The sequence below is a fragment of the Bacillus rossius genome, chromosome 1, assembly GCF_032445375.1.
Source record: "Bacillus rossius redtenbacheri isolate Brsri chromosome 1, Brsri_v3, whole genome shotgun sequence".
Classification (NCBI taxonomy): Eukaryota; Metazoa; Arthropoda; class Insecta; order Phasmatodea; family Bacillidae; genus Bacillus; species Bacillus rossius.
The window spans coordinates 37,668,862-37,684,893 of NC_086330.1; the positions used below are offsets into that span (position 1 = coordinate 37,668,862).

Sequence of the window (16,032 nt, forward strand, 5' to 3'; positions counted from 1 at the left end):
TTGTTATTGATGAGCAATACGGATAAAAACAGATACTAATCCAGTTATCAATATATTTCTTTAACAGATCCCATAACCAATACAAAACCGATTCAATGCATTTTGTAAATAATCACAGTGCAGGACTCCAGAAATTGAAAATTTGTAGGTAATAAGTCGGTACCTTAAAAACTTATTGATTAAAAGAATTTTTGGTAGATTATTTTACTGTAAAAATTCTGTGCACAGCACAAATATACACATTATGACACACCTTTGACTAATAAACAAACATAACATTCAAGTATAAGCGTAAATTACAGAAAAATTTTGAGTAAAAAAAAAAAGTGTCAGAAATGCACGCAGGTAAATAGAAAATCTGGGTGACACCTGAATGGATAAAATTGTACTTTTTCACATTCATAGTTCTTTTAAGTATCAGTTGGAAACAATTACATCAGACATCCAGAAAAAATGGAAAGTATCGGCCCATACTGAAACTAACACTATTACATCAGCACATGACTACTGGTTGTTGCAGCACGTGGTGTTCCAGTCCAAGGTATTCCACCCGCTGGTCAGCCCTGACACGGGCGAGATGGACTTGAAGAGTGGATTCCCGGAGTGGCGCAAGAACGGTAACCACCTGTGGCAGGTGGTGCAGTACGTACGTCGAGCATTTTACAAGATCGAGACAAAGTCTGCGATCAACAAGGAGGCTGTCGCACTGTGAGTCCTGCGTGTTAACTTTCACAAGTGCCGGTCCAACCCCAACCAAAGAAGTCCTGAGTCCATCATCATGTTGTCTGCATTTCAGGGTCAACTCACGTTGCGTACCTTTCCACTAACTTTTCAAACCATCCTGTGCTGCTGGCAGTAAAATCAATATTACTGTCCTGATATTTGCATTTACTTTTTTTCAAAAATTAAAGTGCTTATTCGCATATTACCGATTTGTTCACACCAATCCTGTTAAGCTCTTGATTTTTTTTTTTTTTTTGCTCCTTTCATTTAACAACCTTTTCCATGTGAATCATCTATTCATTTGTGTTCCCTTATCTAATGTCAAATATATTCCAGCTATTACAATCAATAGCATCAGACTTATACAAACGTTTGATAGGGTCCTTCTTACGTACTATTGTGTGCACAGTTGACTTGCTTAAAACTAAAGTGTGACCAACATAAGTGTGGCCTTCATGACGTTCTGCACGCCGTAACACTTACTATTTTGTCTCAAATACTTGAACATGATGCATTACGCACTCGCTTGGAAGCCATGATTCCAAAATGATTCCAACTGCAGGTGCTTGTGGATGTACAGTTGCCGGCAGATGAATGGGCAGACGTTGCTTTGTGTTGTGCGAGTTCCCTGCCACTGGCTAGACTGAAGTTCATTACTGCCCGGTCTGTAGCCGGGCGACAACGGTACAGCCCGGCAGCATACGCGTGGACGTAAAAACATTTAGTCCTTTACACTCAATAGCCACAACTAAACTTGCTATAGCTGATGTTTGTACAACAGCCAATAGCGTAGTCATACCTGTGCGCGCATCTCTTCCCCCCTCGTATAGCTAACTGTATGCCATGGTACATGTGTTTTTTACTGAGTTGAACCAGACTTAGTGGCATCATGCCCGAGGGGTTTCCCCCCCCCCCCCTCCTTTAGCGATTTCGTGCTAACTGAAATTTACAGACCTGCTATTCAAGACTGTGGCAGTAAAACTAACATTGCACTAAATTTATTCGCACAATTTGAAGAAGTGCTAAGTGAGGGATGGGTGTACTTTAAAAAGTTCAAATCAAATTTATCAAAATTTCAATAATATGTTAGACTTACACTCTCTTCTTGGCTCAGTGTCCTAATCAAGAGATACTTTAAGTTTAAATGCATAATTTGTTAGAAACTGCTATGAAAATAAACTTAATTGTAACTATCTTCTGGAAAACACAGGAATTAAAATTATTTTCTTAAATAGTTGCTATAAACCTCTGTTATGTACCTTAAATAAAAAAAAAAATATGTAGGTTATAATATAGATAGAAATTTTAATAAAGTCAACTCCTTCATTCATCGGTTAAACAATTTAAATGCTAAGAAAATTATAATCTACCTCAATTCATTATCTTAGTTCAGTGCTTTATATTTTTGATCTTCTCATTGCAAGTTTATATTTAAATATTGTTTTATCTTGTTCTCTCTTTTCATATTTTTTTTTAATGTATGTTTTTTGTTTAGGTTTTTTCCTTATGTTCTGTACCTGTTTTTTTTTTATGTCCCTTTTTTATGAAGAGTTTATATGTCTCTGTCGTGTACCGTTTGTCATGCCTATCTTCCAAGGCTTTTTTTGCTATCAATAGGCATGTTACAACTAAACAAATAAATTATTATGTTTTAATTTTAATATAACTGTATAAAATGACGTGCAAATATTCTGAGCACAATTATTATTTTAGAAGTCTTATACATTAAGTGACAGAAAAAAATATTTGCAACTTGCTGTGGATATTTGATATAAATTATATAAAATTGGTGATTAAACTAATTTTTCAGTATTTTTTGGTCAATACAAACCTTCTTGTTATTACAATAGTGCCAAAATTTATATTACACATAATACATTCTACATAGTGAACTGTTAGAATTTTAGTTTTCGAAACATCCATCATCATATATTTCTATGTGAAACTTGAAGATTGACTATTTTTTTGGGAATTTCAATGAGTACAAAAGTTGTGACATGTATCTGTGCAGATACGAAGAGGACAAGGAATTGTTTCGTGAGAAGGTTCGTGACTGCGTCAAAGAAAGTCAGGAGCGAGTGTACGACCCACCAGCGATTGACGACCCCCATTACATCAGTTTTGATCCTTATGTTGAGGAGCTGCATGGTCCCATCAGGGAAGCCATGTTCAGGCCAAAGGTTAGTTCTACAACACTAGAAACATACCGTATATACTCGTGTATAGCGCGCCCTTTTTTCCCCTCAAGTAAAGGAAAAAAATAAGGATGCGCGCTATACACGGAAAAAAAAAAAGTGAGTAGATGAGGCGGGGGAGGAGTGGAAGTCGTTAACTGCCTGTTGACGGGTGACGTTTCTGGCCAGCCCCCCTCACATACGCAACAAGGCCTCTCTTTCACACACACACACACGTGCGCGCGCAAGCTCGCAGGTCTCTTGTTTATTTTTAGACCTCCCCCTCTACAGCTAGTAAAATAAAAGAGAGAGAGAGAGAGAGAGAGAATGTTGACACCAGTCCCCCTCCCACTTCCTTCGCTTCGTCGCAGCTGCTACCGGTGAGTCATCTACTCCGTGTCACATTCCTGCCTGCCTGCCTCCCTTCCTCCCGCCCACGTACCAGTTGTGACGATACAGCGCTTCATTATCTTCCGTCTACACAGCAGAGTTTAAGTATTTTCCTGACGCATCACCACACATCAATTTAAATTATCATTTGTTTCATACGTAATTACTTAACAGGTACCACAAAATGTTAGTACAATTTATTTACGGGAAAAAAAAAATTTTTCTTTGGAATTTGTTGCAAAAATCGTGGTGCGCACTATACACGAGGGCGCGCTATACACGAGTAAATACGGTATGTGTGTAAACACAAAGGATAGGAATAAATTTATTCTATGATTTTATAATATTATGGCATTTGTAAAACCATGAAAAATTCTTGATTTAAAAAATACATTACGCAATGCAAATTAGTTCAAAGGATTTTTGTTGTTTAATTTATCTCTCATTGATTAATGTTGGACTGACACCCTTGTGTTGCGAAGGACTATCAATGCAATGTTGTCAGTCAACTCATTTATATACAAATCTCTTTTTTTTTTTTTTTTTTTTCGTACATCTTTGCAATTAAACTTCTGGGATCCTGTTTTTAAAATTGAAATAAAAATTGATATTCAATTATTCATTTTTATTTCAGAATTATTGAATAGTTACAAAAGTTGTGTGTGTGTGTGTGTGTGTGGTGTTTGTTAGTGATGAGCAATACTGATACTTATCCAACTATCAATACATTTCGTTAGCAGGTACGATAACTTATACAAAACCGATTCAATGCTTTTTGTAAATAATCACAGCAGAAATTCAAATTTGTAATTAATAACTAATAAGTCTGTAACTTAAAAACTTCTTAATTAAAAGAATTTTTGGTAGATTATTTTACTGTACAAAATTTGTGCACAGCACAATACACATTATGCCTTTGACTAATAAACAAACATTCCGTGAAACTTAAGTTTGTGTCACTTCACAGGAGTACAAAAAAATTGATTTAAAATACAGAAAATAAAATAGAATTATATAAATCATAAAATCATAGATTATTTGTTACATATAGAAAGAGTGTACTACGTAAAATTTTGCAGAAAACAAATCTAAACCTGAAAGAAAACACCCTCAAGTTTGGTAGTTCATAATGGCAGTAGTACACCCTGGATTATCCGCGGCAACTGTAAGACTATAGAATAAGTAAATTTGATTCCTAAGAAGTTTCCAGGCAAAAAAAAAGCATTTGCAATTAAAACTGATTCAAGAAAATGTTGCTTGCAAATACATAGTTTTTTAATACACTAGAACCCCAATTTTACATTTGCTCACAATTCTACAGACTGCATTCTTAAAATCGCTGCCTTCATAAAATCAGGGGTGGCCCATTTTGACCCTCCCTCTCCCCCTGCCCCCGGGTCTCTTTCTCAATATTTTTGTTTTACTTTTGAACCAACGATAACCAATACTCTCTTTTATTGCATAATCGTTGCATGTGCATAATCGTCACACCTATATTTTAGGGCATCAAAATTTGGATAAAAAAAGTAATTGTTGCATGATAATTTTGGTCCCACTATTAGATTCCGAGCGCTTTGTGTGGGTATTTTTCCATACAAAACGATGTATTTTAAAGTATAAATCTAATATTTATTCGGACATTTCCACTTACTTATTTAATTAATGGAAATACGAAGTTTTCTGATGTGTAAATTTTCTTTTAAAGACGTTTTCAAACGTTATAACCTTTATCTGTTCTTTTGCGTCACCGTGGTGTACCGCTTATAAAAATGTAGCCAGCGCTAGTTGGCATCATTCATGTTTGGTTATGTTACTTCCCGTATATAGCGCGCAAACGTAGTCGAATATCAATATTGATATATCACCAATTTCATGCAACGCGCACACTCTGTTTAGTGCCAAGTTAACTACATTTCATGGTCTGCACTTTTTTGTGGTGTGTACTACGATGATAGTTATGCATTCGTTCAGACTCGCATGTGGGTCACAGATTTTGTTTTTCTATTTAAAGTTGAAGAAAGTTTTTTGTTGCATGACTTATTAATTTAAATTGTTTGGCGTGCTCTTGTATACTTCACTTTTTAAATAAACATACTTTCCTTGAATGGGTTTTGTTTTTATGAATAACTTTACATAACAAAAAAAAAATTTTTCGCATAAATGTTGCACCCCTACTTTTCAGACTTGATTTTAGTATAAAATGTGCGACGATTGTGATAATAAAACACGATATTATTTGTGTGTATTTTTTCTTACCAAAATCCCATTTAATATGAACAAATACTATTAAATGAAATGAACAAAATAACCTCCGGCCGCAGCATGTGAACACGGACTGCGCACTGACCCTCTTTGCCAGCCAACCGCCGTGCTGCCAGTCAGTTGCTCACTTGCCAACCATCCTCTGCGCTGCGGCCAGTCCTGGATGCTCGAACCGTAACAAACATTTTAAAAAATATCTACCGTACATTTCAGAATATTATGTGGTGTAATCGTGCCCGCCTTTCATAAACACAGTTATTCCTAAGGTTCGCGTGAATAGTGACTTCTTCCATCTGTGAACAGCGTGAGGAAAGTTAATACTAATGTCTCGTATTTTTAATAGGCCTATACATTTTAGACATTTCTCATGTAAAATAAACAAGTGAATCACATATTTGGTCTCCCCCCCCTTCCTGCTTTATTTTGCCAACATATTGTTATTCCCTCTGCTCTTTTATTGATTCCACCCAAGGACACACCAGTATCCAGTCTTAAAATGGAGAGGTAAGGGAGGGGTGAAAAGATCAACAGAAACACTACTGGTTAGACAGGACTTGCCCAGGGTCTGGTTGATAAGCTGGAAGAATTTCCTGCCTTGCATTTCTGCGAGCTTCTTCTTATCAGATTTTGAACTTAATCTTTAACAGCTCACTATTAAAAATGTTTACGAACACACATAGAAAACTTGAGCATCTGGATTATGTATAATTGAATAAAGTTCTACAACCACTGCAAATTTTATGGCTGTAGTAAAAGCGTAATAGGTAAGCCATACAATAGGGAAAATGTGGGAAGGTGTATCAACCTTGTACAGCACTCTCCCTTCTTTCAAAAGCTGTTGACCATTAGTGCACAATGGCAATGGAGCCGAGCGCAACCGTAGGAAATCGCAACAAAATGATTACAGCAAATAATGGAGTGTAGTCAACAATGATGTTAGAGACATAATGAAAGGAAGTGAAACAAAGGGTTTAATACAAGTACTTAATGGCTTTCTTTCAGGATTATTAGCGAAGAGGGTGACAACTACAGTGAGAGAGAGAACTAACAGCAATATTACATGCTTGAAATATTAACTAAATACGTTTGCACAGAAACAGTAGGTATTTACATAAATTGTAACAATGAGTCAGAGAGTGACAATTAGTGTATTTGATGATTAAAAAACAAAGTCTGACACTAATGAATGATTGGACCCCAAAAGTTTACTTCAAGGAAGCATGGAAAAACATTGTGATGAATTTTATGAAATTTTACAATTAATGGTAAAGTGCCTGAAACCAAGGAGAGTGCGTGGGTTGAAACAATGCGTAAATTTATGTTAGTGTAACTCATTGAAACTCACCTACCAAAATGACTAGGGACCAGAAAAGTCTGCCAATTCATTTCACGATAAGCTACATTCGCTAACACGAGCCCACAGATTGACATAAGGAATGTATTTTGTTTTTTTTTCAACATATTTTTAATATTTTTACATTTGCATTTTTTAACTGCAATAACATTGTTTTTGTTTTGATTCTTTTTGAAAGTCGCTACACTGACTAGCGCCAGGCGATCATGGGTTCTGTTTATGTATGTGTTTAAAATGAATGGTAATCTAATATTTACTAACCCAATGAAGAGGTAAATCAAGTTAAAATGTTTTTGTTTACGTAAATTTTTGAAGGATTTGACTATTTGCTGTGGTTTGTATGTGCTGTTGTCTGTGATGTCACAGCAGCAGTGCTCATTTTGAACGTTATCAGTTGAACTTAACTGTATCTGTTTGCAAAAACAGTCAGTATGCAAAAATAATGAACAGTACGATGATTTTAATGTTTTGTTTTATAATTTTATAAGCAGTAAAGATTAAATGTAAAATGTTTTTCACGAAAAGAAAATGCTGGGACTGTAAAATAATGGTGTTAGAAGAAGGAAAATTTTTATAAAGCCGGAGCATTATAGCAGGGTTCTGCTGAAATAATATAGTTTTATGTGGTGCTGGAGTTTACTTTTTGCGTCTTAGCTTCACCTTGAGCGATGCCATGCAAAAGCAGGATCCCACGTTCTGAAAGTGTGTTGTACATTTGTGTTTCAGGAGAGTGACGAGCCCGCATCGTTGGGGCTGTCCTGGGTACAGCACGGATCTCTTCAGCCGTTCTCCAAGCTCAGTTCCTGACGGCAAGCAGTTATTAACTGAGCGCCATCATAAACTTCCCCGGACACATGTGACTTGCGCACAGAGTGGTTTTTGAATGTGTGAAAAGTACTGGGAGTCGTGTGCATGCCTTACATTATTGGCAGCACTCACGATTTGAGCTGAACATCAGGCCTCAAACATGTTATGAAAGAACGAAGTGTCAAAAAATATAATTGTACATAAAAACTATTGGTCGACATGCCAAAAAAATTAAGATAATATTTACACAGAATGGATTAAGTATTAACAAGTACACTAAAGTATGTCATTCTGCAACTGTCTACAGTAGTATTTGATGATGTACAATGATTTAATGAGATGTATCCACAGTGTAAAAAATTGTTCCTAAAGTAAACTAAAGGTCCTCGACAGGGTCAGATTGATGTGAAGGCAGTCATAAAAATACGAGAATCCATTTCTCCCAATTTTTTTTTAACTTATATTCTCCTGCAAAACACTATTTTGTTAAAATATTTTCGTTATATAAATGAAAAAAAAAACACGAAGTTTAATGTTCATATTTTTATAAAATTAAAATTTAAAAGTATATTGATACATAAAAAAAATGTTTGTTTAATCTTCAAACAACAACATGGGTAAAATAGTTATATTCTGTAAGCTAAAATTCTTCTGGATCAAATTCAGCAACTGAGGTACTGGCACTATTATTCTAACTACTGTAAATTTGTGAAGAAATCTGTTTTAACATGTCTTCAGGGTTACTTAATGTGTGGCGTTTGCCATAGACTATCTGATGAATTTGCACAAGTAATATCAATAGAATTCAAGTTTTTTTGAAACAATTTTTGAATTTATAATAAGTTTGTCAAAAAGAGAAAAATATTTTCAATTTTTTTCTGTTCCAGTTTTCCCACTCCTACCAATTGCCCATTTTTTACACTGAACACATGTTTCTTGTTTTATATCACTTATTACCAGACAGGGTAGCACAAACTCAACTATCTTAAGATACTGAAACAAAGTTCAATTCTGTCATTGCTGTGGCAAAAAGACCTAAAATATTTTATTAAAACTGTTTTTGTCCACGCCATGTCTTTACAAAAACTTTAAAACACAAGTAGACCAAAAATAATTACTTCAATAAGATAAATTTCCCAAAGTTTAAGCTTAAGCTTTAAGTTGGCCAAGTGGTGACAAATTGCCCTATATCATTCTGACAACCTTGATAGTATGTGACAGATATGCAGATGCAGTATTTACATACATCTGTCTAGGACTCATTTATTGGTTTGTTACAATTTTCTTTTATATTACCGTAATCGCTCGCGTAATGTCCGCAGTAATTTGACCACATTTTTGGCCCAAAAAATGGGGTGCGGACATTATGCGAGGAAAAATACAAAAATACAAAATTTTGTGTTCTATTCAAGTCGTGCGTCTTTGTTCTAATGAGGAAGGGCGGGGGAGGCAGCGACGCGGCAAGAGGAAGAGAGAGGCAACGACTCCGCAGGGGGGAGAGGCAGTGCTATGACAAGGGGGGGAGAGAGGCAGAGGCAGCGCTGTTGCAGGAGGGGGGGAGAGAGGCAGAGGCGTGGCTTAACCTCCCTCCTGCCAGCTAGCCCGCCAACCAGACAAAGGAGTGTTAGAATCCTTGACCCACTTCCCTTCCTCCTTCACTTTAGTGATGGGCAGAACGGTTCTTTTGACCGAACCGGTACTTTCGGATCAGTTCCGTGAAAGATTCGTTCAGAACGATTCGTTCATCTCGGTCATTTCGTTCTTTTCTGTGAATAGGATCTGGCTCTTTTATCAGGTGTCGTAACTCGTTCATCCTTTAGAGTATTGGCTACGTGTTTGCTTCCAGCCTCCCCTCGTTATCGCGTGACCCGATAACGAGAGGAGGCTGGATCGCGTGGGTGGTTATCTTTATCTACTCTGCATGGGTAAATGAAATTTCAAACGTCTAGTTGTATACTGACTGTTATAAAATTATTGACTGCTGATCGCTGCAAATGCTTCATGCAGTGATTCTATATAATACGGGAGCATTAAATCTAAGAATGTTAGGTACGAAAGTGATCTTTCTTAACTTTAATTTGTAATCGCACTATTATAGCTAGTACTTGAACATTGCTTTTCGTAGCCAGTGAATCACAGTTGCGTATATGAAACAAGATTATTTATATTGTATTACTTTTTAAGTTACAAATATTAATATACAGGCTATTTACACTCTAGAGAGAGTAAAGTGTTTACATGTAGACCAACACATTTAGAGAAAAAAAGACAAAAATTGAATACTACTAAGTACTGCGATTCAGTATGAAGAGAGAAAAATGAAGTAGGTACATTAATTAACACCTAAATGGTAAGTGTGAACAATTGTAGTTACTTTCCCTGTTATTTTTAATTCATGTTTTTTTTTTTTTTTTTCCCCAAATTTGTGTATGTGAATGTGAAAACGCAATTTTAAACCACTACTTAACAGTTGACATTTTCAGGTATAGATACTTTTCATGTTACCCTATTTTATTTGATCAGTTATCGTTTGCTCTTATGAACATGCTCACGCTGTGATTACTAATTCTTCAGACTCCTGACGTCATGAATCATTTCACGAACGAATCAGACCTGGCGCGTGGCCGGTTCTCTCATCTCGTTCTCTCCGCGTTTTCGTTCTTCCGAATCTTTCAAGGTACCGGCTCTCAAAGAGCCGGTTGGTTCTCTCGTTCTCTCCGCATTTTCGTTCTACCGAATCTTTCAAGGTACCGGCTCTCAAAGAGCCGGTTCTTTACATCGCGAACGAATCGCAAGATTTCGTTCTCTCAAAGATTCGTTCTTTTTGAACGAATCGTTAACGAACGACCCATCACTGCTTCACTTCCCCTCTTCTTCACGGACAACACTCCACATCAACACAGCGGCAGCGCGCGAGACCAGCTTTCTTTATCTTTATGTCGTTTGAGATAGGACTAACTGCTTACGTCTGGCATGCCTCATGACGGTCTTACTGAGAACGGACACTTACAAAATCACCTCCCGCCGCTCACAATACATGGCTTGTTGTTTGATGCATGCCAAGCTGCCCTGCCCTCAGATAAACCCAGAAAAACACGTTTTTAAATTTTTCTCAAAAATGTTTACAAAACAAGGAGGGGGGCTTATACGCGGGCGGGGCCTTTGACCGTGCTTTGTTCAGTTCAACGAATTTCCCCACCCTTTCAGAACAGGAGAGAAAGGACAGCTCAAGGTCACGGCATTGTTAACAGAGCCCTCAACTTTCCATTCGTACTGCGTCCTTTAGGGGTGGCCAAAGTTGTGTTGCCCGCCGTAGACGACTGGTGCGGACATTATGCGAATTTTTAATTTTTTCTTTTAAGGATATATAAATAAAGGGTGCGGACATTATGCGAGGGCGGACATTACGCGAGTGAATACGGTAAGTTAATACAGATGTTTCTCAGTGAACTATTTAGAGGAAGTACATATTTTTTTGTTTAGTCACATAAGTATTTGAATGTCATTGTTAGTGTTATGTGTTTTGCTATCACTTTATTTAACATTACAAAGTTCATATACACTCATCATTCAAACATCTATAACTTTAAATTGTCACTGCTGTATTCCAACTGTCATCTTCACTATATTGTTTTTGTGCAGTCCTGCCAACCTATGCCCATGACATCCCCCCTTCTTTATACAACCTGAAAAGACGCTAGTCTTGTTTTTATACAACAGCGTTACTCAAACAATTCAGGTTACTATAGAGATCAACATCATTAAGTCACATTATGAAGTCATTGGTTATGTTATAGTGTTATAGATCAAGTTTTTGAGGAGGTACTATGATTCTTCCACTTCGTGTCATTTTGAATGAGGATTCTTCCACAGGTTCTTGACAGAATCCAAGAAAATCAGGTGAGCTTGCCCTCGAGTCGGAGTCTGTGCTGGCGGCTGCCTGGAACAAACGTTTAGGAATGTCTCCTCCTGACGTCTCCGCTATTTGTTCCTTCTCTTCGTTTGTTATTGGAGGCGAGATGGCACCAATGGGTTTTAGAAACCAGGAATTTCTTCTGTATCGTCCACGGGGTGTGTCATTCACATATGATCGAGAATTTGGTATGGGTTCTACCACTGTTGCTGGTACCCAGTGTTTGTGTGCTTCTCGATACATGACACGATCACCACACTTTAGTTTACCTGGCATGGTTTTGTTTTTGTTAAATAAGTCATGATCACGCTGTCGCAGATTTTTCAGGTTTTTGCAGACTCCTTTCACTACTGCCGGTAGTAAAAGCTTGTCACTTGTTGGTAGTAATGTTCTTGTCCGCCTTCCCATTAAGCGTTGAGCAGGTGAACCAATCATACCCCTAGGCGTGTTCCTGTGATGCAGGAGAGCTAACATGATATCGGTGCCTTCCTCGTGGCATTTTGAAATGAGATTTTTCGCTTATTGGACGTAACGTTCAGCCAAGCCATTGGAACGGGGAAAGTGGGGGCTGGATATGCGCAGCGTAAATTTCCATTCCATTCTGAAGGATTCGAATTCCTGAGAAGTGTATTGAGGGCCTCCATCTGTTCTCAGTTCATCGGGAATGCCATGCAGAGAAAACCAGCGCTTCAATTCCCTGATGACAGATTCACTTGTTGTTGATGTCATACGTACAAAATCAAAAAATCCAGAGTAACTGTCTGCAATGACTAGGTAATTTGATCCTTTGAACTGGAATAGGTCAGAGCCAACATACATCCATGGGCGAGAGGGAATATCTACCTCAGTAAGACATTCTTGCGGAGAGTCTCTTTGTAGTTTCCGGCAAGTAAGACATTTATGCACATATTCTGTTATGTCTTGAGTCATTCCTGGCCAGAACACATGATCTCTTGCCAATTTCAGGGAGCCTTCGATTCCCTTGTGAGCACAGTGCAGGTGGGAAAGAACAAGTGCCTTCATGGTCTCTGGAATCAGTGTCCTTGTTCCTTTAAAGATAATGTCATTATAAACTGCTAGGTCTTCTCTGTAGGTCCAGTATTTTTGCAGACTCGATTTTAACAGTTTACGTTTCTCTGGCCATCCCTGTAGGATTGCGTTGCGCAAGTCTGACAGTTCTTCACTTGAGTCTATTGCTTTTGTAAGATCTGAAATTCTCTCTTTTGTCATGGGAACCACAACACTAATTTCGAAGGTTGGTTGTACTTCGGTTTCGACCACACTGTTGCAGTCTCTGCTGAGGGTATCTGCAATATACAGCATTGAACCTTTTTTGTAGGTCACGGTAGGATTGTATGGCAGTACTTCAAACAGGATCCGTTGTAGTCTTGCAGGAGCATCCAGGAGTGGTTTTTTGAATATTGCTTCTAGTGGCTTGTGATCCGATTCTACTATCAAGCAATGATTTCCCCAGATATACTCATGAAATTTCTTACAGGCTGTTAAGATGGCAAGGGCTTCTTTTTCAATCTGACTGTACAGTAGAATCTCGTTATAGCGAGCACGGTAATAGCGAGAACACGGCTATAACGAGGTATTTTTGAGGAATTTACGGCGTGAGCGCTTGAAGCGCGCTTTTGTTATTTGTCTGCTTTATCTCCACCCCTCTCGTTCGCCATTAGACATCTTGCCGTTGACGCCTGTCACATTATTCAGCCTTGCAGTCGCCACCTAAGTGCGTGGCTTTAAAAATAGAATCCTATTCTTTCTTTCTTTTATCAAACTTCCGTTAGTTATCTGTGCCGTCTGCCGTGTGTAGACAAAGTTTGAAATTGGAACAGAAACAACGTAAGAAAGTATTTTTTTACAAATTAGAAATATGTTTTTGTTTTTATAATCGCGTATTTTCACGTTTTTTTATTGTTATCTTAAAAGAGATAATATTAAAAAGCCGCTCTAATGAGAGTTAATTGTTTCTTGGTTAACAAAAACTATTATCAAACATTGTTAATTGTTTATATTCTATTTATTATTATTTACGCGACGGCATACTATACGCCTACGCAATACGACTGGATTCGTTGCTGCAACATAACATAGCATGTTATGCGGTATCAGAAGTAATGAGTAACGTAACGATAGTAACGAGTACTAATTGTTATAGTAACGAATACATACGGGTACACATTTTTTCGTTACTTTTACACCTCTAGTAGGCACTACCGTATTTATTTCCGAATCGCTAGGGCAGTTTTCTTGTAACTTTTGTTTCGGTCAGTTGTTGCGGTATCTGTCCGGGAAAGGGGTGGTGATGGTTTGAGTTTAATCCCAAATTTATTTTCAAAGAAAGTTGACAGGTTTCTTTAAATGAAAAAAGTATAGTTTTCCAGCGACTATTTCGTTTGAGGCGTACGTGCGTTGCCGCAGACGCACTCCTGCTTTTTTGTAAGGAATTAAATCGTCGCGCTACACTAGCACCACCTGTTAGCAACATCCCGAACCAACATGGCCGCCAGCAGACTGCCCGTGTCGACAATAGATAACAGGACAATGCTGCGTCGGCCGTGGGCTGAGATGCTATACTTACGTGGATGGTAGGGTATTCTGGTTATTTTGACGCAATCGGTGATCGCATCCGTACTTATGGGGTATCGTTTTAAAGAGAATTCACACATCTGCTCACAGAAATTAAGATTTCGTTAATATAACCTGTTATTTTCCAATTATACAGGTTTAAACACAATTTTTATGTTATTTTCGGTTAATTTTAATTTTTGGGAGCCAAAATTTGTCCAATTCGGTTATAGCGAGGATCAAACCCGGAACCGTGACACCTCGCTATAACGGGACTCTAGTGTAGTTCAGTTGAGCTTTGGTCATTGCTTTGGAAGCATACGATATTGGCTGATTTTCTTGCAACAGCACGGATGCTACTGAGTGGCTGCTTGCATCTACGGACAGAGTCACTGGTTTCGTGTGATCATAATACCTTAACACTGGTGGGGACCTGAGACATTGCTTTAGTTTCTCAAACGCAGCGTCTTGTTCGTTGTCCCAATGCCATGCTACATGTTTTTCGAGATTCTGTCTAAGTGGGGCTGACAATTCAGAGACGTTTGGAATGAATTTGGATAGATATGTTACCATGCCAAGAAATCTCTGTAATTCTTGCACTGAGGTGGGCTTTTTGATTCGTTCAATGGTTTCTACTTTTTCCGGGTCTGGTGACATCCCTGCACTCGACAGGATGTGTCCAAGGAACTTTATTTGTTCTTGGTTGAATTTGCATTTACCTGGATTTAGTTTCAGGCCAGCGTGCTTCAGTTTGTCAATAACTTTCTTTGTACGGGCGTCTAACTCATTTTTGGTAGAAGCATGGATTAAAATATCGTCCATAGAACACTCTGTACCTTCAATGTCTGTCAATATGTGACTCATGATTTGCTGAAACACTTCAGGAGCTGAGGCCAGTCCAAACGGCATGCGTTTACATGCATATCTTCCCCAAGGTGTCGCAAATGTTAAGTATTTTGATGTCCTGCTTGAGACTTTTATTTGCCAAAAACCCTTTCTGCAGTCCAACAATGTGAAGTATTTTGATCCTTTTAAACGTGTAGCAATTTCTTCGATTGTTTGAAGAGGAAAGTGTCGCCTCTTCAAGTTTTTGTTGATGTCGGAAGGGTCAATACATATTCGTACCTTATCGTTTTGACGTACTACCACCATTGGTGAAACGGCTGGAGTGGGTTCTGTGATAGATTCAATTATACCATTGGCTACCATGTTATCTAATTCTTTTTTAACCTTATCTCGTATGGGATAAGGGACCCTTCTGGGTGGGTGCACTTTGAGGTTAGGTTGATCCACAAGATCTATGTCGTACACAAAGCCCTTTAAACATCCAATTCCATCAAACAAGGGATCGTGTGTGTCAACGGTTTCAAGTCTTTTTATAAACTCTAGATTTTCACAAGTCCTCCTTCCCAGTACACACTGATGGCCATTTGCAACTACCAAAAATTTCACCATGACCACTTTGTTTCTGTTAGTTACCACTCGTGACTTTGTTTCACCAAGTACTGGTACCGAGTCTTTGCTGAATGACACTAGATATTTAGTTTTGGACGGATTGACTTTTAGTTCACATTTGGCTACGGTTGAGGTTGTTAGGATGTTGCACTGTGCACCAGTATCCAGTTTGAATCTAATTTTATGGTTTTTGGGTAATATTAGAGTTTCCATCCAATCGAGTTCATCATTATCTTTAGACAGGGTGGAAACCAGAAAGTGCTCACCAGGCTCCACGTTCCTTTCAGGTGGCTGTAGTTCGCCTGGAGCGAATGAACGAGTCATTGTGTTCACTTGCCTTGCCTTACACTTCTGTGCAAAATGTCCTTGTTTACCACACT

General features: G+C 38.0%; 1 protein-coding gene across 1 annotated transcript in view; it reads left to right on the forward strand.

Moving 5' to 3' along the window:
• Positions 1–8,572, forward strand: part of LOC134534879 (AKT-interacting protein-like) — a 17,313-nt gene extending 8,741 nt beyond the window's left edge. Inside the window, exons 5-7 of the mRNA XM_063373545.1 lie at positions 521–708; positions 2,735–2,903; positions 7,630–8,572. Of these exons, the coding sequence (XP_063229615.1) occupies positions 521–708; positions 2,735–2,903; positions 7,630–7,710 (438 nt within the window). The 3' untranslated portion in view covers positions 7,711–8,572. The remainder of the gene's footprint in view (positions 1–520; positions 709–2,734; positions 2,904–7,629) is intronic.
• Positions 8,573–16,032: the final 7,460 nt, after the last annotated feature.